The 25,718-nt window shown below is 42.2% G+C and overlaps 1 protein-coding gene, 3 non-coding genes and 6 pseudogenes across 4 annotated transcripts; all 10 read left to right on the top strand.

Annotated features, from left to right (window-relative positions):
• Positions 1 to 4,548: 4,548 nt before the first annotated feature.
• Positions 4,549 to 4,721, top strand: LOC146171391 (U2 spliceosomal RNA; annotated as a pseudogene).
• Positions 4,722 to 8,609: 3,888 nt separating this feature from the next.
• LOC146171390 (U2 spliceosomal RNA) lies at positions 8,610 to 8,780 on the top strand (annotated as a pseudogene).
• An 816-nt stretch (positions 8,781 to 9,596) lies between these two features.
• Positions 9,597 to 9,789, top strand: LOC146171389 (U2 spliceosomal RNA). The gene has a single exon (XR_014702924.1). It is a non-coding gene; the product is annotated as a U2 spliceosomal RNA (small nuclear RNA).
• A 3,192-nt stretch (positions 9,790 to 12,981) lies between these two features.
• LOC146171388 (U2 spliceosomal RNA) lies at positions 12,982 to 13,152 on the top strand (annotated as a pseudogene).
• A 418-nt stretch (positions 13,153 to 13,570) lies between these two features.
• On the top strand, positions 13,571 to 13,753 carry LOC146171387 (U2 spliceosomal RNA). The gene has a single exon (XR_014702941.1). It is a non-coding gene; the product is annotated as a U2 spliceosomal RNA (small nuclear RNA).
• A 231-nt stretch (positions 13,754 to 13,984) lies between these two features.
• On the top strand, positions 13,985 to 14,175 carry LOC146171386 (U2 spliceosomal RNA). The gene has a single exon (XR_014702919.1). It is a non-coding gene; the product is annotated as a U2 spliceosomal RNA (small nuclear RNA).
• Positions 14,176 to 16,907: 2,732 nt separating this feature from the next.
• Positions 16,908 to 17,078, top strand: LOC146171385 (U2 spliceosomal RNA; annotated as a pseudogene).
• Positions 17,079 to 20,873: 3,795 nt separating this feature from the next.
• On the top strand, positions 20,874 to 22,328 carry LOC146171384 (uncharacterized). Its single transcript, XM_084586548.1, has one exon. The coding sequence runs from the start codon at positions 21,051 to 21,053 to the stop codon at positions 22,326 to 22,328; it is 1,278 nt and encodes a 425-aa protein (XP_084442674.1). The 5' UTR covers positions 20,874 to 21,050.
• A 168-nt stretch (positions 22,329 to 22,496) lies between these two features.
• LOC146171383 (U2 spliceosomal RNA) lies at positions 22,497 to 22,669 on the top strand (annotated as a pseudogene).
• Positions 22,670 to 24,286: 1,617 nt separating this feature from the next.
• On the top strand, positions 24,287 to 24,459 carry LOC146171382 (U2 spliceosomal RNA; annotated as a pseudogene).
• The last annotated feature ends 1,259 nt before the right edge of the window (positions 24,460 to 25,718 follow it).

Genomic DNA, 25,718 nt, shown 5'->3' with positions numbered 1-25,718 from the left:
GCCATCCTTGTTGGTTTGTTCATGTAGTATCTGCCGCTGTTTCTCTCCGGTTGTGCCTTTATTTATTATTATTTTATTACTTTTTGTTGCATTGCCACCAGTTTTTTTTTTTTTTTCTTTTTTTTTTCTTTTTTTTTTTGAGAGCTTAGTGCAAATTCTTTGCATGTGTGCCCTTTTATTTTAGTTGAGGTGCTGATTTATTGGGTTCCTGCAATGTGATTTCATTGACAAGAGCCGTTTTCCAGTCAAGTGTGGTGTTTCCCATGTCTCGCTCCCGTTAAACCTCTTTTTTTTTTTTTTTTTTTTCTTTGAGCTTGGTGAGGGCTCTTTGCCGCGTCTGCCTGGTAATTGAGTGACGATTTTTATTAGTTGCTGCGTTGCTCTTTTTCACTTGTATTGTGTTGAGGGTGATTTGTGTGTGGTGTTTACTGGTGTTTCTCTCCTGTTCAGCTCCATCTTTTGTTTTGCTTTGCTACGAGCTTGGTGAGGGCTCTCATATTGTTTTTTTTTTTTTTTTTTTGGTGTTGAGCATTCTCCTTTTTTTTTTTTTTTTTTTTTCTGCGCGCACTTTGGTTTTTCAGTCTCATTATTAGTGTATGTTAGCTGTTCTTTCTGGATAGTCTTTTTCCCCGTGGGAGCTGCAGCGCTGACCTCTTCTGCGGAAGGAAATCCATTATCGCAGTATGTCGCGCGGATACACCCCGCCATTTCTTCCAGACGACCGCCGCCGCTAGAAGTGATGTCATCGCCCCCGACAAGCAGCGCCTTCACCGCCAGCAGAAGCCGCATTCCAGTCCGATCGCCGTCCACCAGTCCAAGCCCGGCCAACATTCAAGAACCGCCACAGCCCGGATCGCAACCTCGCCGTGATGGGAACAGCCTTACGCTGTTCTTTCCGCTGGCGAGGACGTTCCGATGTACGGAAGAGGGATGCGCTACCGCGTACTCCCCGGTATTGTGGACGTCCAGGCGGCAGTCCCTGACTCGGCATCTTGAAAGTGAGCATGGGGTGCGCATAAGCCAGGTCACGCATTTTTGCACTCTCTGCCACAGAGAGGTCGGTCCTCGGCCAAAAGCGCATCCCTGTCTTACTGGAGAGAAGCTCGAGGTGGCCAGCACTGACTTGCACAGCCACAAGTGCGGTGATTGCCAGCTCTCTTTTCCTCAAAAAGAGGGCTGGAAAATCATCACATGTGGCACCGCAAACAGACTGCCATGCAGGGATTACCGCCTCGTCCCGTGCCACCGTTAGCGGCGACGAGAAGACTAAGACGGACGCCATCACGGGACGCACGACCACCGGATCTAGAGCCCCCACAAGCCGAGGACATCAGCCAAGATGCAAGGACACCACCAGCAACGCCTCAACAAGACACCAATGGGGAGGAAGCGGGCCAGGAAGAGCCACGAACGCTAACCCCCATCTCTCCTCCTCCAGAGAGCAGCACCACGAGAGCAGCAACACCAGCACTAATTTTTCCCACCTCCCCATCCCAGCAGGATGACCAGGGAATTCCCGTGCCTGCCAGCAGCACACCCAACAGCAGCAGGGAGATGGAGAATTCACAAGATTCTCCTTCCTTGCAGGCAGGCGACGGACTACAGGCTCACCTGTCAACAATCAGCGAGGAAAGCAATACATCGCAGCTTCAAGACGACGACGGCGGCGGCCACCATGACGCAACTGCCACCCAGGGAGCACTAACTGATTCTCTTTCTGATGAACTGGAGTGCGAGGGCATACTCGTCGACCACACCAGGCGCCTCCGGTGTTTGCTGCGTGAGCCTGTGTCTGCTGAGGGTTGGGATGGTTTTCTTTCCATCTTGGAGGAGGCCATCACCGAGGTTGGAAAGGCGGTAAAGCTGCCAAAGGCTCCGGCCGGAGGTAAGCCGCGCCGTCCGACCAACCCCGACAACGCTCAGCAGATCCAGTCTCTTTACCGCAGGAATCGCCGCCGAGCAGTACGCCTGATTGTGGACGGCGAGTCGCCTATGTGCACGGTTCCTTTACAGGATCTCGAGAACCACTTCACTGCAATGTGGGGCCCCAAGGAGGTGGACACCAGCCTTCTTCTCAACAAGGCCAAGAGCAGCGACCTCACGGAATTCCCTCTAGACAAGTTCACCGAAGAGGAGGTCCTGACGAAGCTGAGGAAATGTGAGAACACCGCGCCCGGCAACGACCGAATCACCTACCAGCACTGGAAGACGACAGACCCTGAAGCAGCCTTCCTGACAGCAGCATTCAACGCCTGCCTCAAGTTCAAGAGAGTGCCCCCAGCATGGAAGGAGTCCCGGACCATCCTCATCCACAAGAAGGGACCTGCGGAGGACGTCACAAACTGGCGCCCCATCGCACTCGGGTCGACGATTTCAAAGCTGTATGCTGGGTGTCTCGCCACTCGGCTGCAGCGATGGATCGCTGAACACGAGCTGCTCTCTCGTTGTCAAAAGGGGTTCCTGCCGCACGATGGTGTGTTTGAGCACAACTTCGTGCTGCAGGAGCGCCTTGACGCAGCGAGGGGTGGCGGTGGGGAGCTGTGCGTGGCGTTCCTTGACTTCAGCAACGCCTTTGGATCTGTCGCCCACAACGCCCTCATCGACGCACTACGTGGAGCAGGCGCCGGCAGCGAATTCTGTTCGATCGTCGCTGACCTCTACAGGGACAACACCACCACCATCATAGGACAAGAAGGATCAACACGGCCGATCGACATTTCTGCAGGGATTCGACAGGGATGCCCACTGAGCGGGCTCTTGTTTAATTTTGTCATTGACCCTGTTTTGCGTGCTGTGCAGGGAGGCGAGAGGCAGCACAACATCCTGGCCTACGCCGATGACCTCACCCCCCTGGCCAATGACCCGGAGATGCTTCAAGCCCGCATTAATACTGTTGAATCCCTTTCTTCTAGGCTGGGACTACAGCTTAACCCAGCGAAGTGCCGCACTCTTCATCTGAGCGGCAAAACACCGGTTGGTACAAGACTGACTCCTTTTTTTATTGCAGGAGCTGAGATCCCAATTATCCAGGATTTTGAAAGCCAGACGTTCCTGGGCCGCCCTGTGGGGTTCAACGTCTTCCCGGACAGAGCTACTGTGGACCAGGCCATCAACACCGGCCGCCGCCTGCTTAGCTCAATGCTCGCCCCTTGGCAGAGATTGGACGCTGTGAAAACATTTGTATATCCAGCGCTCAATTTCTCCATGCGGTGCGGTGTGTTGGGCAAGTCAGAGTGGGCGCGCCTCGACGATGCACTGCGGCCACTAATCAAAAAATCCCTTTATCTTCCAGGAACCGCAGCCAATGAATACCTCTACGGCAGCGCAGCATCGGGCTCGGTCGGCATCCCCCTCGCAGCGGAGCTGAGCGACATCTGCCGCATTGACAATGCATTTAAGCTCCTCTCCTCTCTTGATCTAGAGGTGCGAGATCTAGCGCTGCATGCCGTTACTGCCATCACGACGAAGAGACTACGCCGACCAGCCACGGATGAGGACATCGCTGCCTACCTGACAGGGGAGACGGAGGGAGACTTCCGAGCTAGGGCAACGCAGCTTCAGTCTGTATGGACGGAGGCTCGCAAGGCTTCCCGGCGCCTGGCGGTCACGTGGGAGATGCAGGAGGGGGGCCCCAGCATCACTCGCGCCGACGTGACCGTCACGCAGAAGCAGCGCACGAAAGTGGTGAGGACACTCCACGAAAAGCCTAACCAGGGGAAAGTGATGGAGTGCGTAGCAGCCGACCGTAGCAGTTCCCACTTCATGAGGACGGGGCGCTTCACTCGCTTCTGCGATTGGCGCTTCGTGCACCGTGCGAGGCTGAACCTGCTGCCCCTCAACGGAGCCAGGCCGTGGGATGTCGCTGCTGACCAGCGGTGTCGGAGATGCGGGCAAGACAAGGAATCCCTCCCGCATGTTCTCTGTCACTGCATGCGCCAGAGCGTCGCCTACACCAGCCGACACAACAGGATCGTCGACCGGCTGAAGACAGCCGCTGAGAAGCGATTCACCGTCACCCATGAGAACCGGCCCGTGGGTGACACGAACCTCCGCCCAGATCTTGTTCTGGCGCGCGGGGAAACGGCGATTGTCATTGATGTCACATGCCCCTTTGACAATCGCAAAACCGCCTTCGATGCTGCACGGGAGAGTAAGGTCGCCAAGTACGAACCCGTTCGCCAATACCTGCTCCGGAAATTCCAACGGGTCAGCATTGAGGCAGTCGTTGTTGGGGCCCTGGGCTCCTGGGACCCCAACAATGACAAAGTGTTGAGGCGCCTCTGTAGCAAACGCTACATGCGTCTCTTCAAGAAGCTGGCGGTGAGCGATACCATCGCAGCTTCTCGTGAAGTCTATGCTAAACACGTAGCTGCAAATTGAAGGGCTCGCACTTCGGTGGACTTCAGCAGCTCGAGTTAGAAAGACTTCCTACACGCACAACAATACACTCACCCCACAGCAGGAATAAAACTTTACAGATGAGATTTCCCCTAAAAAGGAATGAACAACAACAGTAGGTGTCTGCAATAAAACTGCTAGGAAATGTACAAAACATTTCTGAAAAACACTCTGTTCTTAACAGCTTAATATCTGTTACGGGTTCTAATTGTACCCATGATATTAAACTGATTTTTGTAGCGCGGCGGAGTGTTCGGGGCTTGCTCCAACTCCGCCACGGGTCGACCCGGTACTGCACTACTTCCGGGACCGGCCCAGCATCTCCCCCTTTTGGGGGGAGAAGGCACAATTGAAAAAAAACAGAAAAACTGCTTTGTTTTGTTCTAGAAATTTTTGGACTTTTTTTTTCCGACTTTTTTTTCCGACTTTTTTTTCCGACTTTTTTTTCCGACTTTTTTTTCCGACTTTTTTTTCCGACTTTTTTTCCGACTTTTACTGTTATGTGGTTGGTTTTACAGAGTGTAGTAATTATTTACGCAACTGTAAATAATTATTAATAATTGTTTATGTAGCCAATGTGGTTGGTTTTACAGAGTGTGGTAATAATTAGTAAGTATACTATGCAACTATAAATAATTAGTAATAAAAGTTTACCTAGCCATTGTGGTTGGTTTTACAGTGTGGTAATAATTAGTAATTATATTTACGCAACTGTAAATAATTAGTAATAATAGTTTACCTAGCAATTGTGGTTGGTTTTACAGAGTGTGGTTATAATTAGTAATTATATTCACGCAACTGTCAATAATTAGTAATAATTATTTACGCAACTGTAAATAATTATTAATAATTGTTTATGTAGCCAATGTGGTTGGTTTTACAGAGTGTGGTAATAATTAGTAAGTATACTATGCAACTATAAATAATTAGTAATAATTGTTTATCTAGCCAATGTGGTTGGTTTTACAGTGTGGTAATAATTAGTAATTATATTTTCGCAACTGTAAATAATTAGTAATAATAGTTTACCTAGCCATTGTGGTTGGTTTTGCAGAGTGTGGAAGTAATTGGTAATTATATTTACGCAAATGTAAATAATTAGTATTAAAAGTTTACCTACCCATTGTGGTTGGTTTTACAGTGTGGTAATAATTAGTAATTATATTTACGCAACTGTAAATAATTAGTAATAACAGTTTACCTAGCAATTGTGGTTGGTTTTAAAGAGTGTGGTTATAATTAGTAATTATATTCACGCAACTGTCAATAATTAGTAATAATTGTTTACCTAGCCAATGTGGTTGGTTTTAAAGAGTGTAGTAATTATTTACGACTGTAAATAATTATTAATAATTGTTTATGTAGCCAATGTGGTTGGTTTTACAGAGTGTGGTAATAATTAGTAAGTATACTATGCGACTATAAATAATTAGTAATAAAAGTTTACCTAGCCATTGTGGTTGGTTTTACAGTGTGGTAATAATTAGTAATTATATTTACGCAACTGTAAATAATTAGTAATAATAGTTTACCTAGCAATTGTGGTTGGTTTTACAGAGTGTGGTTATAATTAGTAATTATATTCACGCAACTGTCAATAATTAGTAATAATTATTTACGCAACTGTAAATAATTATTAATAATTGTTTATGTAGCCAATGTGGTTGGTTTTACAGAGTGTGGTAATAATTAGTAAGTATACTATGCAACTATAAATAATTAGTAATAATTGTTTATCTAGCCAATGTGGTTGGTTTTACAGTGTGGTAATAATTAGTAATTATATTTTCGCAACTGTAAATAATTAGTAATAATAGTTTACCTAGCCATTGTGGTTGGTTTTGCAGAGTGTGGAAGTAATTGGTAATTATATTTACGCAAATGTAAATAATTAGTATTAAAAGTTTACCTAGCCATTGTGGTTGGTTTTACAGAGTGTGGTTATAATTAGTAATTATATTCACGCAACTGTCAATAATTAGTAATAATTGTTTACCTAGCCAATGTGGTTGGTTTTAAAGAGTGTAGTAATTATTTACGACTGTAAATAATTATTAATAATTGTTTATGTAGCCAATGTGGTTGGTTTTACAGAGTGTGGTAATAATTAGTAAGTACACTATGCAACTATAAATAATTAGTAATAATTGTTTATCTAGCCAATGTGGTTGGTTTTACAGTGTGGTAATAATTAGTAATTATATTTTCGCAACTGTAAATAATTAGTAATAATAGTTTACCTAGCCATTGTGGTTGGTTTTGCAGAGAGTGGAAGTAATTGGTAATTATATTTACGCAAATGTAAATAATTAGTATTAAAAGTTTACCTAGCCATTGTGGTTGGTTTTACAGTGTGGTAATAATTAGTAATTATATTTACGCAACTGTAAATAATTAGTAATAATTGTTTACCTAGCCAATGTGGTTGGTTTTACAGAGTGTAGTAATTATTTACGCAACTGTAAATAATTATTAATAATTGTTTATGTAGCCAATGTGGTTGGTTTTACAGAGTGTGGTAATAATTAGTAAGTATACTATGCAACTATAAATAATTAGTAATAATTGTTTATCTAGCCAATGTGGTTGGTTTTACAGTGTGGTAATAATTAGTAATTATATTTTCGCAACTGTAAATAATTAGTAATAATAGTTTACCTAGCCATTGTGGTTGGTTTTGCAGAGTGTGGAAGTAATTGGTAATTATATTTATGCAAATGTAAATAATTAGTATTAAAAGTTTACCTAGCCATTGTGGTTGGTTTTACAGTGTGGTAATAATTAGTAATTATATTTACGCAACTGTAAATAATTAGTAATAATTGTTTACCTAGCCAATGTGGTTGGTTTTACAGAGTGTAGTAATTATTTACGCAACTGTAAATAATTATTAATAATTGTTTATGTAGCCAATGTGGTTGGTTTTACAGAGTGTGGTAATAATTAGTAAGTATACTATGCAACTATAAATAATTAGTAATAATTGTTTATCTAGCCAATGTGGTTGGTTTTACAGTGTGGTAATAATTAGTAATTATATTTTCGCAACTGTAAATAATTAGTAATAGTTTACCTAGCCATTGTGGTTGGTTTTGCAGAGTGTGGAAGTAATTGGTAATTATATTTACGCAAATGTAAATAATTAGTATTAAAAGTTTACCTAGCCATTGTGGTTGGTTTTACAGTGTGGTAATAATTAGTAATTATATTTACGCAACTGTAAATAATTAGTAATAATTGTTTACCTAGCCAATGTGGTTGGTTTTACAGAGTGTAGTAATTATTTACGCAACTGTAAATATTTATTAATAATTGTTTATCTAGCCAATGTGGTTGGTTTTACAGAGTGTGGTAATAATTAGTAAGTATACTATGCAACTATAAATAATTAGTAATAATTGTTTATCTAGCCAATGTGGTTGGTTTTACAGTGTGGTAATAATTAGTAATTATATTTTCGCAACTGTAAATAATTAGTAATAGTTTACCTAGCCATTGTGGTTGGTTTTGCAGAGTGTGGAAGTAATTGGTAATTATATTTACGCAAATGTAAATAATTAGTATTAAAAGTTTACCTAGCCATTGTGGTTGGTTTTACAGTGTGGTAATAATTAGTAATTATATTTACGTAACTGTAAATAATTAGTAATAACTGTTTACCTAGCCAATGTGGTTGGTTTTACAGAGTGTAGTAATTATTTACGCAACTGTAAATAATTATTAATAATTGTTTATGTAGCCAATGTGGTTGGTTTTACAGATTGTGGTAATAATTAGTAAGTATACTATGCAACTATAAATAATTAGTAATAATTGTTTATCTAGCCAATGTGGTTGGTTTTACAGTGTGGTAATAATTAGTAATTATATTTTCGCAACTGTAAATAATTAGCAATAATTGTTTACCTAGCCAATATTGAGTAATTAGTGCAATAACCAGGACATAGCATATAAATAATTATTTACTTATTTATTTCCCTTTTTAATTAGTAACTGCTCATTGATTGACATATGGACATATAAGCTATGCATTTGCACATACTGTGGTGTTGCTCTGTGATTGGTCGACACCTCCACGACGTCTTCCCTTCGCGACCAATAAGTGCTGTGGCAAAAATGTGACACTTTTGCTAACGACAACTATGAGGCAATAAAGGCTTTTGCCTTAATAGCAGTAGGTATCTGCAATAAAGCATTGCTTGCAAATGTACAAAACATTTCTGGAAAACACTGTTTTAACAGCTTGATATCAGTTGCCAGTTGTAATTTGTAACCCTGACATTATACTATTTTTTGTAATGCGGCAGAGCATTCTGGGCTTGCTGTACCTCTGCCACGGGTCTACCCGGTACTGCACTACTTCCGGGACTAGCTAAGCGACTCACGGTATTTGGGGGAGGACAATCACAACTCAAAGATGAGGCCAACTAACTTTTTTCATTCGAGCTCACTGCTATCCATGTGCCTAACACAGCAATCCTCTCAATGCCTGTCTTATTGCATTGTTGGGCGCCTCGTGCATGCAGTGACACCTTGGGTTACTTTTTCCGCATGTCATTGCATGTGAGTCCATTATTTGAGGCAATAAAGAATGGTTTGATTAAGAATCCCCTTCAAGGGATGTGTCGAGATTTGGTAAACCATAGCTCAAGTGCTACAAACAAAAAACGGTGGACCGACGCTGTTTCTGCAACAACCGATAAGTGGCACCACTTGGGCATACATTTTTGATGGGATCGAACTGCAGTTCCTTGTCAATTTATCGCTTCTCGGCCTTTTGGCTAAGATCAAAGTGTACCTTTTGGCTAAGATCAAAGTGTAGTACTGTACCTTCGGGTCAGTATATCTCGGCCTTTGGCCGAGTGTTGCGCTTTGACTGATGCCAGGGGTCGGGATTCTACTCAAGGTCTTGGTTCTTAGAACCAGCCTTTAACCATTCCCTTTCCGGGAATGCTTGGGACCCCCCTTGCCCTTCGGATGATTGGGTGCCCTGAATGGCTGGCGTGAAGGCTCGGTGCTCCGGCACCGGTTCTTCATGCCACCGTCACGACACTGCCCGATCGGCTGATCTCTTGTGCGGCCGGGTCTTTTGTATGCCACTGCAATTGGTCTCCCATTTGCATTGACATTCCGAAGACTTGGTAAACCTGGAGATCCCCCCCCTATGGATGTTCCCGCTCTAGGGGAACCCATGACCATTTTCTTGTTCCAATGTCCCAAGCATTGTCGAAAGCCATCTCTGTTCTTAACAGCTTAATATCTGTTACGGGTTCTAATTGTACCCATGATATTAAACTGATTTTTGTAGCGCGGCGGAGTGTTCGGGGCTTGCTCCAACTCCGCCACGGGTCGACCCGGTACTGCACTACTTCCGGGACCGGCCCAGCATCTCCCCCTTTTGGGGGGAGAAGGCACAATTGAAAAAAAACAGAAAAACTGCTTTGTTTTGTTCTAGAAATTTTTGGACTTTTTTTTTCCGACTTTTTTTTCCGACTTTTTTTTCCGACTTTTTTTTCCGACTTTTTTTTCCGACTTTTTTTTCCGACTTTTTTTTCCGACTTTTTTTCCGACTTTTACTGTTATGTGGTTGGTTTTACAGAGTGTAGTAATTATTTACGCAACTGTAAATAATTATTAATAATTGTTTATGTAGCCAATGTGGTTGGTTTTACAGAGTGTGGTAATAATTAGTAAGTATACTATGCAACTATAAATAATTAGTAATAAAAGTTTACCTAGCCATTGTGGTTGGTTTTACAGTGTGGTAATAATTAGTAATTATATTTACGCAACTGTAAATAATTAGTAATAATAGTTTACCTAGCAATTGTGGTTGGTTTTACAGAGTGTGGTTATAATTAGTAATTATATTCACGCAACTGTCAATAATTAGTAATAATTATTTACGCAACTGTAAATAATTATTAATAATTGTTTATGTAGCCAATGTGGTTGGTTTTACAGAGTGTGGTAATAATTAGTAAGTATACTATGCAACTATAAATAATTAGTAATAATTGTTTATCTAGCCAATGTGGTTGGTTTTACAGTGTGGTAATAATTAGTAATTATATTTTCGCAACTGTAAATAATTAGTAATAATAGTTTACCTAGCCATTGTGGTTGGTTTTGCAGAGTGTGGAAGTAATTGGTAATTATATTTACGCAAATGTAAATAATTAGTATTAAAAGTTTACCTAGCCATTGTGGTTGGTTTTACAGTGTGGTAATAATTAGTAATTATATTTACGCAACTGTAAATAATTAGTAATAACAGTTTACCTAGCAATTGTGGTTGGTTTTACAGAGTGTGGTTATAATTAGTAATTATATTCACGCAACTGTCAATAATTAGTAATAATTGTTTACCTAGCCAATGTGGTTGGTTTTAAAGAGTGTAGTAATTATTTACGACTGTAAATAATTATTAATAATTGTTTATGTAGCCAATGTGGTTGGTTTTACAGAGTGTGGTAATAATTAGTAAGTACACTATGCAACTATAAATAATTAGTAATAATTGTTTATCTAGCCAATGTGGTTGGTTTTACAGTGTGGTAATAATTAGTAATTATATTTTCGCAACTGTAAATAATTAGTAATAATAGTTTACCTAGCCATTGTGGTTGGTTTTGCAGAGAGTGGAAGTAATTGGTAATTATATTTACGCAAATGTAAATAATTAGTATTAAAAGTTTACCTAGCCATTGTGGTTGGTTTTACAGTGTGGTAATAATTAGTAATTATATTTACGCAACTGTAAATAATTAGTAATAATTGTTTACCTAGCCAATGTGGTTGGTTTTACAGAGTGTAGTAATTATTTACGCAACTGTAAATAATTATTAATAATTGTTTATGTAGCCAATGTGGTTGGTTTTACAGAGTGTGGTAATAATTAGTAAGTATACTATGCAACTATAAATAATTAGTAATAATTGTTTATCTAGCCAATGTGGTTGGTTTTACAGTGTGGTAATAATTAGTAATTATATTTTCGCAACTGTAAATAATTAGTAATAATAGTTTACCTAGCCATTGTGGTTGGTTTTGCAGAGTGTGGAAGTAATTGGTAATTATATTTATGCAAATGTAAATAATTAGTATTAAAAGTTTACCTAGCCATTGTGGTTGGTTTTACAGTGTGGTAATAATTAGTAATTATATTTACGCAACTGTAAATAATTAGTAATAATTGTTTACCTAGCCAATGTGGTTGGTTTTACAGAGTGTAGTAATTATTTACGCAACTGTAAATAATTATTAATAATTGTTTATGTAGCCAATGTGGTTGGTTTTACAGAGTGTGGTAATAATTAGTAAGTATACTATGCAACTATAAATAATTAGTAATAATTGTTTATCTAGCCAATGTGGTTGGTTTTACAGTGTGGTAATAATTAGTAATTATATTTTCGCAACTGTAAATAATTAGTAATAGTTTACCTAGCCATTGTGGTTGGTTTTGCAGAGTGTGGAAGTAATTGGTAATTATATTTACGCAAATGTAAATAATTAGTATTAAAAGTTTACCTAGCCATTGTGGTTGGTTTTACAGTGTGGTAATAATTAGTAATTATATTTACGCAACTGTAAATAATTAGTAATAATTGTTTACCTAGCCAATGTGGTTGGTTTTACAGAGTGTAGTAATTATTTACGCAACTGTAAATATTTATTAATAATTGTTTATCTAGCCAATGTGGTTGGTTTTACAGAGTGTGGTAATAATTAGTAAGTATACTATGCAACTATAAATAATTAGTAATAATTGTTTATCTAGCCAATGTGGTTGGTTTTACAGTGTGGTAATAATTAGTAATTATATTTTCGCAACTGTAAATAATTAGTAATAGTTTACCTAGCCATTGTGGTTGGTTTTGCAGAGTGTGGAAGTAATTGGTAATTATATTTACGCAAATGTAAATAATTAGTATTAAAAGTTTACCTAGCCATTGTGGTTGGTTTTACAGTGTGGTAATAATTAGTAATTATATTTACGTAACTGTAAATAATTAGTAATAACTGTTTACCTAGCCAATGTGGTTGGTTTTACAGAGTGTAGTAATTATTTACGCAACTGTAAATAATTATTAATAATTGTTTATGTAGCCAATGTGGTTGGTTTTACAGATTGTGGTAATAATTAGTAAGTATACTATGCAACTATAAATAATTAGTAATAATTGTTTATCTAGCCAATGTGGTTGGTTTTACAGTGTGGTAATAATTAGTAATTATATTTTCGCAACTGTAAATAATTAGTAATAATTGTTTACCTAGCCAATATTGAGTAATTAGTGCAATAACCAGGACATAGCATATAAATAATTATTTACTTATTTATTTCCTTTTTAATTAGTAACTGCTCATTGATTGACATATGGACATATAAGCTATGCATTTGCACATACTGTGGTGTTGCTCTGTGATTGGTCGACACCTCCACGACGTCTTCCCTTCGCGACCAATAAGTGCTGTGGCAAAAATGTGACACTTTTGCTAACGACAACTATGAGGCAATAAAGGCTTTTGCCTTAATAGCAGTAGGTATCTGCAATAAAGCATTGCTTGCAAATGTACAAAACATTTCTGGAAAACACTGTTTTAACAGCTTGATATCAGTTGCCAGTTGTAATTTGTAACCCTGACATTATACTATTTTTTGTAATGCGGCAGAGCATTCTGGGCTTGCTGTACCTCTGCCACGGGTCTACCCGGTACTGCACTACTTCCGGGACTAGCTAAGCGACTCACGGTTTTTGGGGGAGGACAATCACAACTCAAAGATGAGGCCAACTAACTTTTTTCATTCGAGCTCACTGCTATCCATGTGCCTAACACAGCAATCCTCTCAATGCCTGTCTTATTGCATTGTTGGGCGCCTCGTGCATGCAGTGACACCTTGGGTTACTTTTTCCGCATGTCATTGCATGTGAGTCCATTATTTGAGGCAATAAAGAATGGTTTGATTAAGAATCCCCTTCAAGGGATGTGTCGAGATTTGGTAAACCATAGCTCAAGTGCTACAAACAAAAAACGGTGGACCGACGCTGTTTCTGCAACAACCGATAAGTGGCACCACTTGGGCATACATTTTTGATGGGATCGAACTGCAGTTCCTTGTCAATTTATCGCTTCTCGGCCTTTTGGCTAAGATCAAAGTGTAGTAATCGCTTCTCGGCCTTTTGGCTAAGATCAAAGTGTAGTACTGTACCTTCGGGTCAGTATATCTCGGCCTTTGGCCGAGTGTTGCGCTTTGACTGATGCCAGGGGTCGGGATTCTACTTAAGGTCTTGGTTCTTAGAACCAGCCTTTAACCATTCCCTTTCCGGGAATGCTTGGGACCCCCCTTGCCCTTCGGATGATTGGGTGCCCTGAATGGCTGGCGTGAGGGCTCGGTGCTCCGGCACCGGTTCTTCATGCCACCGTCACGACACTGCCCGATCGGCTGATCTCTTGTGCGGCCGGGTCTTTTGTATGCCACTGCAATTGGTCTCCCATTTGCATTGACATTCCGAAGACTTGGTAAACCTGGAGATCCCCCCCCCTATGGATGTTCCCGCTCTAGGGGAACCCATGACCATTTTCTTGTTCCAATGTCCCAAGCATTGTCGAAAGCTATCTGTTCTTAACAGCTTAATATCTGTTACGGGTTCTAATTGTACCCATGATATTAAACTGATTTTTGTAGCGCGGCGGAGTGTTCGGGGCTTGCTCCAACTCCGCCACGGGTCGACCTGGTACTGCACTACTTCCGGGACCGGCCCAGCATCTCCCCCTTTTGGGGGGAGAAGGCACAATTGAAAAAAAACAGAAAAACTGCTTTGTTTTGTTCTAGAAATTTTTGGACTTTTTTTTTCCGACTTTTTTTTCCGACTTTTTTTTCCGACTTTTTTTTCCGACTTTTTTCCGACTTTTACTGTTATGTGGTTGGTTTTACAGAGTGTAGTAATTATTTACGCAACTGTAAATAATTATTAATAATTGTTTATGTAGCCAATGTGGTTGGTTTTACAGAGTGTGGTAATAATTAGTAAGTATACTATGCAACTATAAATAATTAGTAATAAAAGTTTACCTAGCCATTGTGGTTGGTTTTACAGTGTGGTAATAATTAGTAATTATATTTACGCAACTGTAAATAATTAGTAATAATAGTTTACCTAGCAATTGTGGTTGGTTTTACAGAGTGTGGTTATAATTAGTAATTATATTCACGCAACTGTCAATAATTAGTAATAATTATTTACGCAACTGTAAATAATTATTAATAATTGTTTATGTAGCCAATGTGGTTGGTTTTACAGAGTGTGGTAATAATTAGTAAGTATACTATGCAACTATAAATAATTAGTAATAATTGTTTATCTAGCCAATGTGGTTGGTTTTACAGTGTGGTAATAATTAGTAATTATATTTTCGCAACTGTAAATAATTAGTAATAATAGTTTACCTAGCCATTGTGGTTGGTTTTACAGTGTGGAAGTAATTGGTAATTATATTTACGCAAATGTAAATAATTAGTATTAAAAGTTTACCTAGCCATTGTGGTTGGTTTTACTGTGTGGTAATAATTAGTAATTATATTTACGCAACTGTAAATAATTAGTAATAACAGTTTACCTAGCAATTGTGGTTGGTTTTACAGAGTGTGGTTATAATTAGTAATTATATTCACGCAACTGTCAATAATTAGTAATAATTGTTTACCTAGCCAATGTGGTTGGTTTTAAAGAGTGTAGTAATTATTTACGACTGTAAATAATTATTAATAATTGTTTATGTAGCCAATGTGGTTGGTTTTACAGAGTGTGGTAATAATTAGTAAGTACACTATGCAACTATAAATAATTAGTAATAATTGTTTATCTAGCCAATGTGGTTGGTTTTACAGTGTGGTAATAATTAGTAATTATATTTTCGCAACTGTAAATAATTAGTAATAATAGTTTACCTAGCCATTGTGGTTGGTTTTGCAGAGTGTGGAAGTAATTGGTAATTATATTTACGCAAATGTAAATAATTAGTATTAAAAGTTTACCTAGCCATTGTGGTTGGTTTTACAGTGTGGTAATAATTAGTAATTATATTTACGCAACTGTAAATAATTAGTAATAATTGTTTACCTAGCCAATGTGGTTGGTTTTACAAAGTGTAGTAATTATTTACGCAACTGTAAATAATTATTAATAATTGTTTATGTAGCCAATGTGGTTGGTTTTACAGAGTGTGGTAATAATTAGTAAGTATACTATGCAACTATAAATAATTAGTAATAATTGTTTATCTAGCCAATGTGGTTGGTTTTACAGTGTGGTAATAATTAGTAATTATATTTTCGCAACTGTAAATAATTAGTAATAGTTTACCTAGCCATTGTGGTTGGTTTTGCAGAGTGTGGAAGTAATTGGTAATTATATTTACGCAAATGTAAATAATTAGTATTAAAAGTTTACCTAGCCATTGTGGTTGGTTTTACAGTGTGGTAATAATTAGTAATTATATTTACGCAACTGTAAATAATTAGTAATAATTGTTTACCTAGCCAATGTGGTTGGTTTTACAGAGTGTAGTAATTATTTACGCAACTGTAAATAATTATTAATAATTGTTTATCTAGCCAATGTGGTTGGTTTTACAGAGTGTGGTAATAATTAGTAAGTATACTATGCAACTATAAATAATTAGTAATAATTGTTTATCTAGCCAATGTGGTTGGTTTTACAGTGTGGTAATAATTAGTAATTATATTTTCGCAACTGTAAATAATTAGTAATAGTTTACCTAGCCATTGTGGTTGGTTTTGCAGAGTGTGGAAGTAATTGGTAATTATATTTACGCAAATGTAAATAATTAGTATTAAAAGTTTACCTAGCCATTGTGGTTGGTTTTACAGTGTGGTAATAATTAGTAATTATATTTACGTAACTGTAAATAATTAGTAATAATTGTTTACCTAGCCAATGTGGTTGGTTTTACAGAGTGTAGTAATTATTTACGCAACTGTAAATAATTATTAATAATTGTTTATGTAGCCAATGTGGTTGGTTTTACAGAGTGTGGTAATAATTAGTAAGTATACTATGCAACTATAAATAATTAGTAATAATTGTTTATCTAGCCAATGTGGTTGGTTTTACAGTGTGGTAATAATTAGTAATTATATTTTCGCAACTGTAAATAATTAGTAATAATTGTTTACCTAGCCAATATTGAGTAATTAGTGCAATAACCAGGACATAGCATATAAATAATTATTTACTTATTTATTTCCTTTTTAATTAGTAACTGCTCATTGATTGACATATGGACATATAAGCTATGCATTTGCACATACTGTGGTGTTGCTCTGTGATTGGTCGACACCTCCACGACGTCTTCCCTTCGCGACCAATAAGTGCTGTGGCAAAAATGTGACACTTTTGCTAACGACAACTATGAGGCAATAAAGGCTTTTGCCTTAATAGCAGTAGGTATCTGCAATAAAGCATTGCTTGCAAATGTACAAAACATTTCTGGAAAACACTGTTTTAACAGCTTGATATCAGTTGCCAGTTGTAATTTGTAACCCTGACATTATACTATTTTTTGTAATGCGGCAGAGCATTCTGGGCTTGCTGTACCTCTGCCACGGGTCTACCCGGTACTGCACTACTTCCGGGACTAGCTAAGCGACTCACGGTTTTTGGGGGAGGACAATCACAACTCAAAGATGAGGCCAACTAACTTTTTTCATTCGAGCTCACTGCTATCCATGTGCCTAACACAGCAATCCTCTCAATGCCTGTCTTATTGCATTGTTGGGCGCCTCGTGCATGCAGTGACACCTTGGGTTACTTTTTCTGCATGTCATTGCATGTGAGTCCATTATTTGAGGCAATAAAGAATGGTTTGATTAAGAATCCCCTTCAAGGGATGTGTCGAGATTTGGTAAACCATAGCTCAAGTGCTACAAACAAAAAACGGTGGACCGACGCTGTTTCTGCAACAACCGATAAGTGGCACCACTTGGGCATACATTTTTGATGGGATCGAACTGCAGTTCCTTGTCAATTTATCGCTTCTCGGCCTTTTGGCTAAGATCAAAGTGTAGTAGTATCCTGGACCCCTGGACCCCCTGCTGTTCCTGGACCCCCTGCTGACCCTGGACCCCTGGACTCATGGACCATCCGGACCTGCTGTTCTTGGAACCCCTGCTGTCCCTGGATTCCCGGTTGCTGTGAGAGCTTGGTGAGAGCTCTCTTTTTTTTACTAGTTCATTTAGTGTTTCCTATCCCCATTGTTGGCTTGTTTATGTAGTATCTGGCAGTGTTTTTTGTCCTTCAAGTGTTCTTTTTTCTTAATTTGCTAGTTTTTTTGTTTTTTTTTGTCCTTCTAGTTTTCCTTTTTTTTTTTTTTTTTTTTTTTTTGCTTGTTCTTTAACCTCTCCGTTCTGTTTGTGCTCACATTCTTTGCAATCGGTTTATTCATGTAGTGCTTTCTGCCCTTAAACTTTTTTTTTCTTTTTACATCTTTGCTAGTTTTTTTTTTTTTTTACTTTTTTGTTTGTGTTCAAATTCTTTGCCATCCTTGTTGGTTTGTTCATGTAGTATCTGCCGCTGTTTCTCGCCGGTTGTGCCTTTAATTATTATTATTTATTACTTTTTGTTGCATTGCCACCAGCTTTTTTTTTTTTTTTCTTTTTTTTTTTTGAGAGCTTAGTGCGAATTCTTTGCATGTGTGCCCTTTTATTTTAGTTGAGGTGCTGATTTATTGGGTTCCTGCAATGTGATTTCATTGACAAGAGCCGTTTTCCAGTCAAGTGTGGTGTTTCCCATGTTTCGCTCCCGTTAAACTGTTTTTTTTTTTTTTTTTTTTTTTGAGCTTGGTGAGGGCTCTTTGCCGCGTTTGCCTGGTAATTGAGTGACGATTTTTATTAGTTGCTGCGTTGCTCTTTTTCACTTGTATTGTGTTGAGGGTGATTTGTGTGTGGTGTTTACTGGTGTTTCTCTCCTGTTCAGCTCCATCTTTTGTTTTGCTTTGCTACGAGCTTGGTGAGGGCTCTCATATTGTTTTTTTCTTTTTTTTTCTGTGCGCACTTTGGTTTTTCAGTCCCATTATTAGTGTATGTTAGTTGTTCTTTCTGGATAGTCTTTTTCCCCGTTGGAGCTGCAGCGCTGACCTCTTCTGCGGAAGGAAATCCATTATCGCAGTATGTCGCGCGGATACACCCCGCCATTTCTTCCAGACGACCGCCGCTGCTAGAAGTGATGTCATCGCCTCCGACAAGCAGCGCCTTCACCGCCAGCAGAAGCCGCATCCCAGTCCGATCGCCGTCTACCAGTCCAAGCCCGGCCAACAATGAAGAACCGCCACAGCCCGGATCGCAACCTCGCCGTGATGGGAACAGCCTTACGCTGTTCTTTCCGCTGGCGAGGACGTTCCGATGTACGGAAGAGGGATGCGCTACCGCGTACTCCCCGGTATTGTGGACGTCCAGGCGGCAGTCCCTGACTCGGCATCTTGAAAGTGAGCATGGGGCGCGCATAAGCCAGGTCACGCATTTTTGCACTCTCTGCCACAGAGAGGTCGGTCCTCGGCCAAAAGCGCATCCCTGTCTTACTGGAGAGAAGCTCGAGGTGGCCAGCACTGACTTGCACAGCCACAAGTGCGGTGATTGCCAGCTCTCTTTTCCATCGAAAAGAGGGCTGGAAAATCATCACATGTGGCACCGCAAACAGACTGCCATGCAGGGATTACCGCCTCGTCCCGTGCCACCGTTAGCGGCGACGAGAAGACTAAGAAGGACACCATCCCGGGACGCCAGACCACCGGATCTAGAGCCCCCACAAGAAGAGGACATCAGCCAAGACGCAAGGACACCACCAGCAACGCCTCAACAAGACACCAATGTGGAGGAAGCGGGCCAGGAAGAGCCACGAACGCTAACCCCCGTCTCTCCTCCTCCAGAGAGCAGCACCACGAGAGCAGCAACACCAGCACTAATTTTTCCCACCTCCCCATCCCAGCAGGATGACCAAGGAATTCCCGTGCCTGCCAGCAGCACACCCAACAGCAGCAGGGAGATGGAGAATTCACAAGATTCTCCTTCCTTGCAGGTAGGCGACGGACAACAGGCTCACCTGTCAACAATCAGCGAGGAAAGCAATACATCGCAGCTTCAAGACGACGACGGCGGCGGGCACCATGACGCAACTGCCACCCAGGGAGCACTAACTGATTCTCTTTCTGATGAACTGGAGTGCGAGGGCATACTCGTCGACCACACCAGGCGCCTCCGGTGTTTGCTGCGTGAGCCTGCGTCTGCTGAGGGTTGGGATGGTTTTCTTTCCATCTTGGAGGAGGCCATCACCGAGGTTGGAAAGGCGGTAAAGCTGCCGAAGGCTCCGGCCGGAGGTAAGCCGCGCCGTCCGACCAACCCCGACAACGCTCAGCAGATCCAGTCTCTTTACCGCAGGAATCGCCGCCGAGCAGTACGCCTGATTGTGGACGGCGAGTCGCCTATGTGCACGGTTCCTTTACAGGATCTCGAGGACCACTTCACTGCAACGTGGGGCCCCAAGGAGGTGGACACCAGCCTTCTTCTCAACAAGGCCAAGAGCAGCGACCTCACGGAATTCCCTCTAGACAAGTTCACCGAAGAGGAGGTCCTGACGAAGCTGAGGAAATGTGAGAACACCGCGCCCGGCAACGACCGAATCACCTACCAGCACTGGAAGACGACAGACCCTGAAGCAGCCTTCCTGACAGCAGCATTCAACGCCTGCCTCAAGTTCAAGAGAGTGCCCCCAGCATGGAAGGAGTCCCGGACCATCCTCATCCACAAGAAGGGACCTGTGGAGGACGTCACGAACTGGCGCCCCATCGCACTCGGGTCGACGATTTCAAAGCTGTATGCTGGGTGTCTCGCCACTCGGCTGCAGCGATGGATCGCTGAACACGAGCTGCTCTCTCGTTGTCAAAAGGGGTTCCTGCCGCACGATGGTGTGTTTGAGCACAACTTCGTGCTGCAGGAGCGCCTCGACGCAGCGAGGGGTGGCGGTGGGGAGCTGTGCGTGGCGTTCCTTGACTTCAGCAACGCCTTTGGATCTGTCGCCCACAATGCCCTCATCGACGCACTACGTGGAGCAGGCGCCGGCAGCGACTTCTGTTCGATCGTCGCTGACCTCTACAGGGACAACACCACCACCATCGTAGGACAAGAAGGGTCAACACGGCCGATCGCTATTTCTGCAGGGATTCGACAGGGATGCCCACTGAGCGGGCTCTTGTTTAATTTTGTCATTGATCCTGTTTTGCGTGCTGTGCAGGGAGGCGAGAGGCAGCACAACATCCTGGCCTACGCCGATGACCTCACCCCCCTGGCCAATGACCCGGAGATGCTTCAAGCCCGCATTAATACTGTTGAATCCCTTTCTTCTAGGCTGGGATTACAGCTTAACCCAGCGAAGTGCCGCACTCTTCATCTGAGCGGCAAAACACCAGTTGGTACAAGACTGACCCCTTTCTTTATTGCAGGAGCTGAGATCCCAATTATCCAGGATTTTGAAAGCCAGACGTTCCTGGGCCGCCCTGTAGGGTTCAACGTCTTCCCGGACAGAGCTACTGTGGACCAGGCCATCAACACCGGCCGCCGCCTGCTTAGCTCAATGCTCGCCCCTTGGCAGAGATTGGACGCTGTGAAAACATTTGTATATCCAGCGCTCAATTTCTCCATGCGGTGCGGTGTGTTGGGCAAGTCAGAGTGGGCACGCCTCGACGATGCACTGCGGCCACTAATCAAAAAATCCCTTTATCTTCCAGGAACCGCAGCCAATGAATACCTCTACGGCAGTGCAGCATCGGGCTCGGTCGGCATCCCCCTCGCAGCGGAGCTGAGCGACATCTGCCGCATTGACAATGCATTTAAGCTCCTCTCCTCTCTTGATCTAGAGGTGCGAGATCTAGCGCTGCATGCCGTTACTGCCATCACGACGAAGAGACTACGCCGACCAGCCACGGATGAGGACATCGCTGCCTACCTGACAGGGGAGACGGAGGAAGACTTCCGAGCTAGGGCAACGCAGCTTCAGTCTGTATGGACGGAGGCTCGCAAAGCTTCCCGGCGCCTGGCGGTCACGTGGGAGATGCAAGAGGGGGGCCCCAGCATCACTCGCGCCGACGTGACCGTCACGCAGAAGCAGCGCACGAAAGTGGTGAGGACACTTCGGAGCATCGCTATGCGCGCACGAGATCACAATCTCCACGAAAAGCCTAACCAGGGGAAAGTGATGGAGTGCGTAGCAGCCGACCGTAGCAGTTCCCACTTCATGAGGACGGGGCGCTTCACTCGCTTCTGCGATTGGCGCTTCGTGCACCGTGCGAGGCTGAACCTGCTGCCCCTCAACGGAGCCAGGCCGTGGGATGTCGCTGCTGACCAGCGGTGTCGGAGATGCGGGCAAGACAAGGAATCCCTCCCGCATGTTCTCTGCCACTGCATGCGCCAGAGCGTCGCCTACACCAGCCGACACAACAGGATCGTCGACCGGCTGAAGACAGCCGCTGAGAAGCGATTCACCGTCACCCATGAGAACCGGCCCGTGGGTGACACGAACCTCCGCCCAGATCTTGTTCTGGCGCGCGGGGAAACGGCGATTGTCATTGATGTCACATGCCCCTTTGACAATCGCAAAACCGCCTTCGATGCTGCACGGGAGAGTAAGGTCGCCAAGTACGAACCCGTTCGCCAATACCTGCTCCGGAAATTCCAGCGGGTCAGCATCGAGGCAGTCGTTGTTGGGGCCCTGGGCTCCTGGGACCCCAACAATGACAAAGTGATGAGGCGCCTCTGTAGCAAACGCTACATGCGTCTCTTCAAGAAGCTGGCGGTGAGCGATACCATCGCAGCTTCTCGTGAAGTCTATGCTAAACACGTAGCTGCAAATTGAAGGGCTCGCACTTCGGTGGACTTCAGCAGCTCGAGTTAGAAAGACTTCCTACACGCACAACAATACACTCACCCCACACCAGGAATAAAACTTTACAGATGAGATTTCCCCTAAAAAGGAATGAACAACAACAGTAGGTGTCTGCAATAAAACTGCTAGGAAATGTACAAAACATTTCTGAAAAACACTCTGTTCTTAACAGCTTAATATCTGTTACGGGTTCTAATTGTACCCATGATATTAAACTGATTTTTGTAGCGCGGCGGAGTGTTCGGGGCTTGCTCCAACTCCGCCACGGGTCGACCCGGTACTGCACTACTTCCGGGACCGGCCCAGCATCTCCCCCTTTTGGGGGGAGAAGGCACAATTGAAAAAAAACAGAAAAACTGCTTTGTTTTGTTCTAGAAATTTTCGGACTTTTTTTTTCCGACTTTTTTTTCCGACTTTTTTTTCCGACTTTTTTTTCCGACTTTTTTTTCCGACTTTTTTTTCCGACTTTTTTTTCCGACTTTTTTTCCGACTTTTACTGTTATGTGGTTGGTTTTACAGAGTGTAGTAATTATTTACGCAACTGTAAATAATTATTAATAATTGTTTATGTAGCCAATGTGGTTGGTTTTACAGAGTGTGGTTTTACAGAGTGTGGTAAATCCCTTTATCTTCCAGGAACCGCAGCCAATGAATACCTCTACAGCAGCGCAGCATCGGGCTCGGTCGGCATCCCCCTCGCAGCGGAGCTGAGCGACATCTGCCGCATTGACAATGCATTTAAGCTCCTCTCCTCTCTTGATCTAGAGGTGCGAGATCTAGCGCTGCATGCCGTTACTGCCATCACGACGAAGAGACTACGCCGACCAGCCACGGATGAGGACATCGCTGCCTACCTGACAGGGGAGACGGAGGGAGACTTCCGAGCTAGGGCAACGCAGCTTCAGTCTGTATGGACGGAGGCTCGCAAGGCTTCCCGGCGCCTGGCGGTCACGTGGGAGATGCAGGAGGGGGGCCCCAGCATCACTCGCGCCGACGTGACCGTCACGCAGAAGCAGCGCACGAAAGTGGTGAGGACACTTCGGAGCATCGCTATGCGCGCACGAGATCACAATCTCCACGAAAAGCCTAACCAGGGGAAAGTGATGGAGTGCGTAGCAGCCGACCGTAGCAGTTCCCACTTCATGAGGACGGGGCGCTTCACTCGCTTCTGCGATTGGCGCTTCGTGCACCGTGCGAGGCTGAACCTGCTGCCCCTCAACGGAGCCAGGCCGTGGGATGTCGCTGCTGACCAGCGGTGTCGGAGATGCGGGCAAGACAAGGAATCCCTCCCGCATGTTCTCTGCCACTGCATGCGCCAGAGCGTCGCCTATACCAGCCGACACAACAGGATCGTCGACCGGCTGAAGACAGCCGCTGAGAAGCGATTCACCGTCACCCATGAGAACCGGCCCGTGGGTGACACGAACCTCCGCCCAGATCTTGTTCTGGCGCGCGGGGAAACGGCGATTGTCATTGATGTCACATGCCCCTTTGACAATCGCAAAACCGCCTTCGATGCTGCACGGGAGAGTAAGGTCGCCAAGTACGAACCCGTTCGCCAATACCTGCTCCGGAAATTCCAGCGGGTCAGCATTGAGGCAGTCGTTGTTGGGGCCCTGGGCTCCTGGGACCCCAACAATGACAAAGTGATGAGGCGCCTCTGTAGCAAACGCTACATGCGTCTCTTCAAGAAGCTGGCGGTGAGCGATACCATCGCAGCTTCTCGTGAAGTCTATGCTAAACACGTAGCTGCAAATTGAAGGGCTCGCACTTCGGTGGACTTCAGCAGCTCGAGTTAGAAAGACTTCCTACACGCACAACAATACACTCACCCCACAGCAGGAATAAAACTTTACAGATGAGATTTCCCCTAAAAAGGAATGAACAACAACAGTAGGTGTCTGCAATAAAACTGCTAGGAAATGTACAAAACATTTCTGAAAAACACTCTGTTCTTAACAGCTTAATATCTGTTACGGGTTCTAATTGTACCCATGATATTAAACTGATTTTTGTAGCGCGGCGGAGTGTTCGGGGCTTGCTCCAACTCCGCCACGGGTCGACCCGGTACTGCACTACTTCCGGGACCGGCCCAGCATCTCCCCCTTTTGGGGGGAGAAGGCACAATTGAAAAAAAAACAGAAAAACTGCTTTGTTTTGTTCTAGAAATTTTTGGACTTTTTTTTTCCGACTTTTTTTTCCGACTTTTTTTTCCGACTTTTTTTCCGACTTTTTTTTCCGACTTTTTTTTCCGACTTTTTTTTCCGACTTTTTTTTCCGACTTTTTTTTCCGACTTTTTTTTCCGACTTTTTTTTCCGACTTTTACTGTTATGTGGTTGGTTTTACAGAGTGTAGTAATTATTTACGCAACTGTAAATAATTATTAATAATTGTTTATGTAGCCAATGTGGTTGGTTTTACAGAGTGTGGTAATAATTAGTAAGTATACTATGCAACTATAAATAATTAGTAATAAAAGTTTACCTAGCCATTGTGGTTGGTTTTACAGTGTGGTAATAATTAGTAATTATATTTACGCAACTGTAAATAATTAGTAATAATAGTTTACCTAGCAATTGTGGTTGGTTTTACAGAGTGTGGTTATAATTAGTAATTATATTCACGCAACTGTCAATAATTAGTAATAATTATTTACGCAACTGTAAATAATTATTAATAATTGTTTATGTAGCCAATGTGGTTGGTTTTACAGAGTGTGGTAATAATTAGTAAGTATACTATGCAACTATAAATAATTAGTAATAATTGTTTATCTAGCCAATGTGGTTGGTTTTACAGTGTGGTAATAATTAGTAATTATATTTTCGCAACTGTAAATAATTAGTAATAATAGTTTACCTAGCCATTGTGGTTGGTTTTACAGTGTGGAATTAATTGGTAATTATATTTACGCAAATGTAAATAATTAGTATTAAAAGTTTACCTAGCCATTGTGGTTGGTTTTACAGTGTGGTAATAATTAGTAATTATATTTACGCAACTGAAAATAATTAGTAATAACAGTTTACCTAGCAATTGTGGTTGGTTTTACAGAGTGTGGTTATAATTAGTAATTATATTCACGCAACTGTCAATAATTAGTAATAATTGTTTACCTAGCCAATGTGGTTGGTTTTAAAGAGTGTAGTAATTATTTACGACTGTAAATAATTATTAATAATTGTTTATGTAGCCAATGTGGTTGGTTTTACAGAGTGTGGTAATAATTAGTAAGTACACTATGCAACTATAAATAATTAGTAATAATTGTTTATCTAGCCAATGTGGTTGGTTTTACAGTGTGGTAATAATTAGTAATTATATTTTCGCAACTGTAAATAATTAGTAATAATAGTTTA

This window comes from Amblyomma maculatum, unplaced genomic scaffold, assembly GCF_055883805.1.
Source record: "Amblyomma maculatum isolate TAMU_Amacu unplaced genomic scaffold, ASM5588380v1 scaffold_23, whole genome shotgun sequence".
Lineage (NCBI taxonomy): Eukaryota > Metazoa > Arthropoda > Arachnida > Ixodida > Ixodidae > Amblyomma > Amblyomma maculatum.
The sequence above is the reverse complement of the archived record's forward strand: the minus strand, read 5'-3'. Positions and strand labels throughout refer to the sequence as shown.

Excerpts from the sequence above, each read along its gene's own strand:
- LOC146171384 (XM_084586548.1), top strand. The coding sequence starts at position 21,051 with ATGCTCGCCCCTTGGCAGAGATTGGACGCTGTGAAAACATTTGTATAT.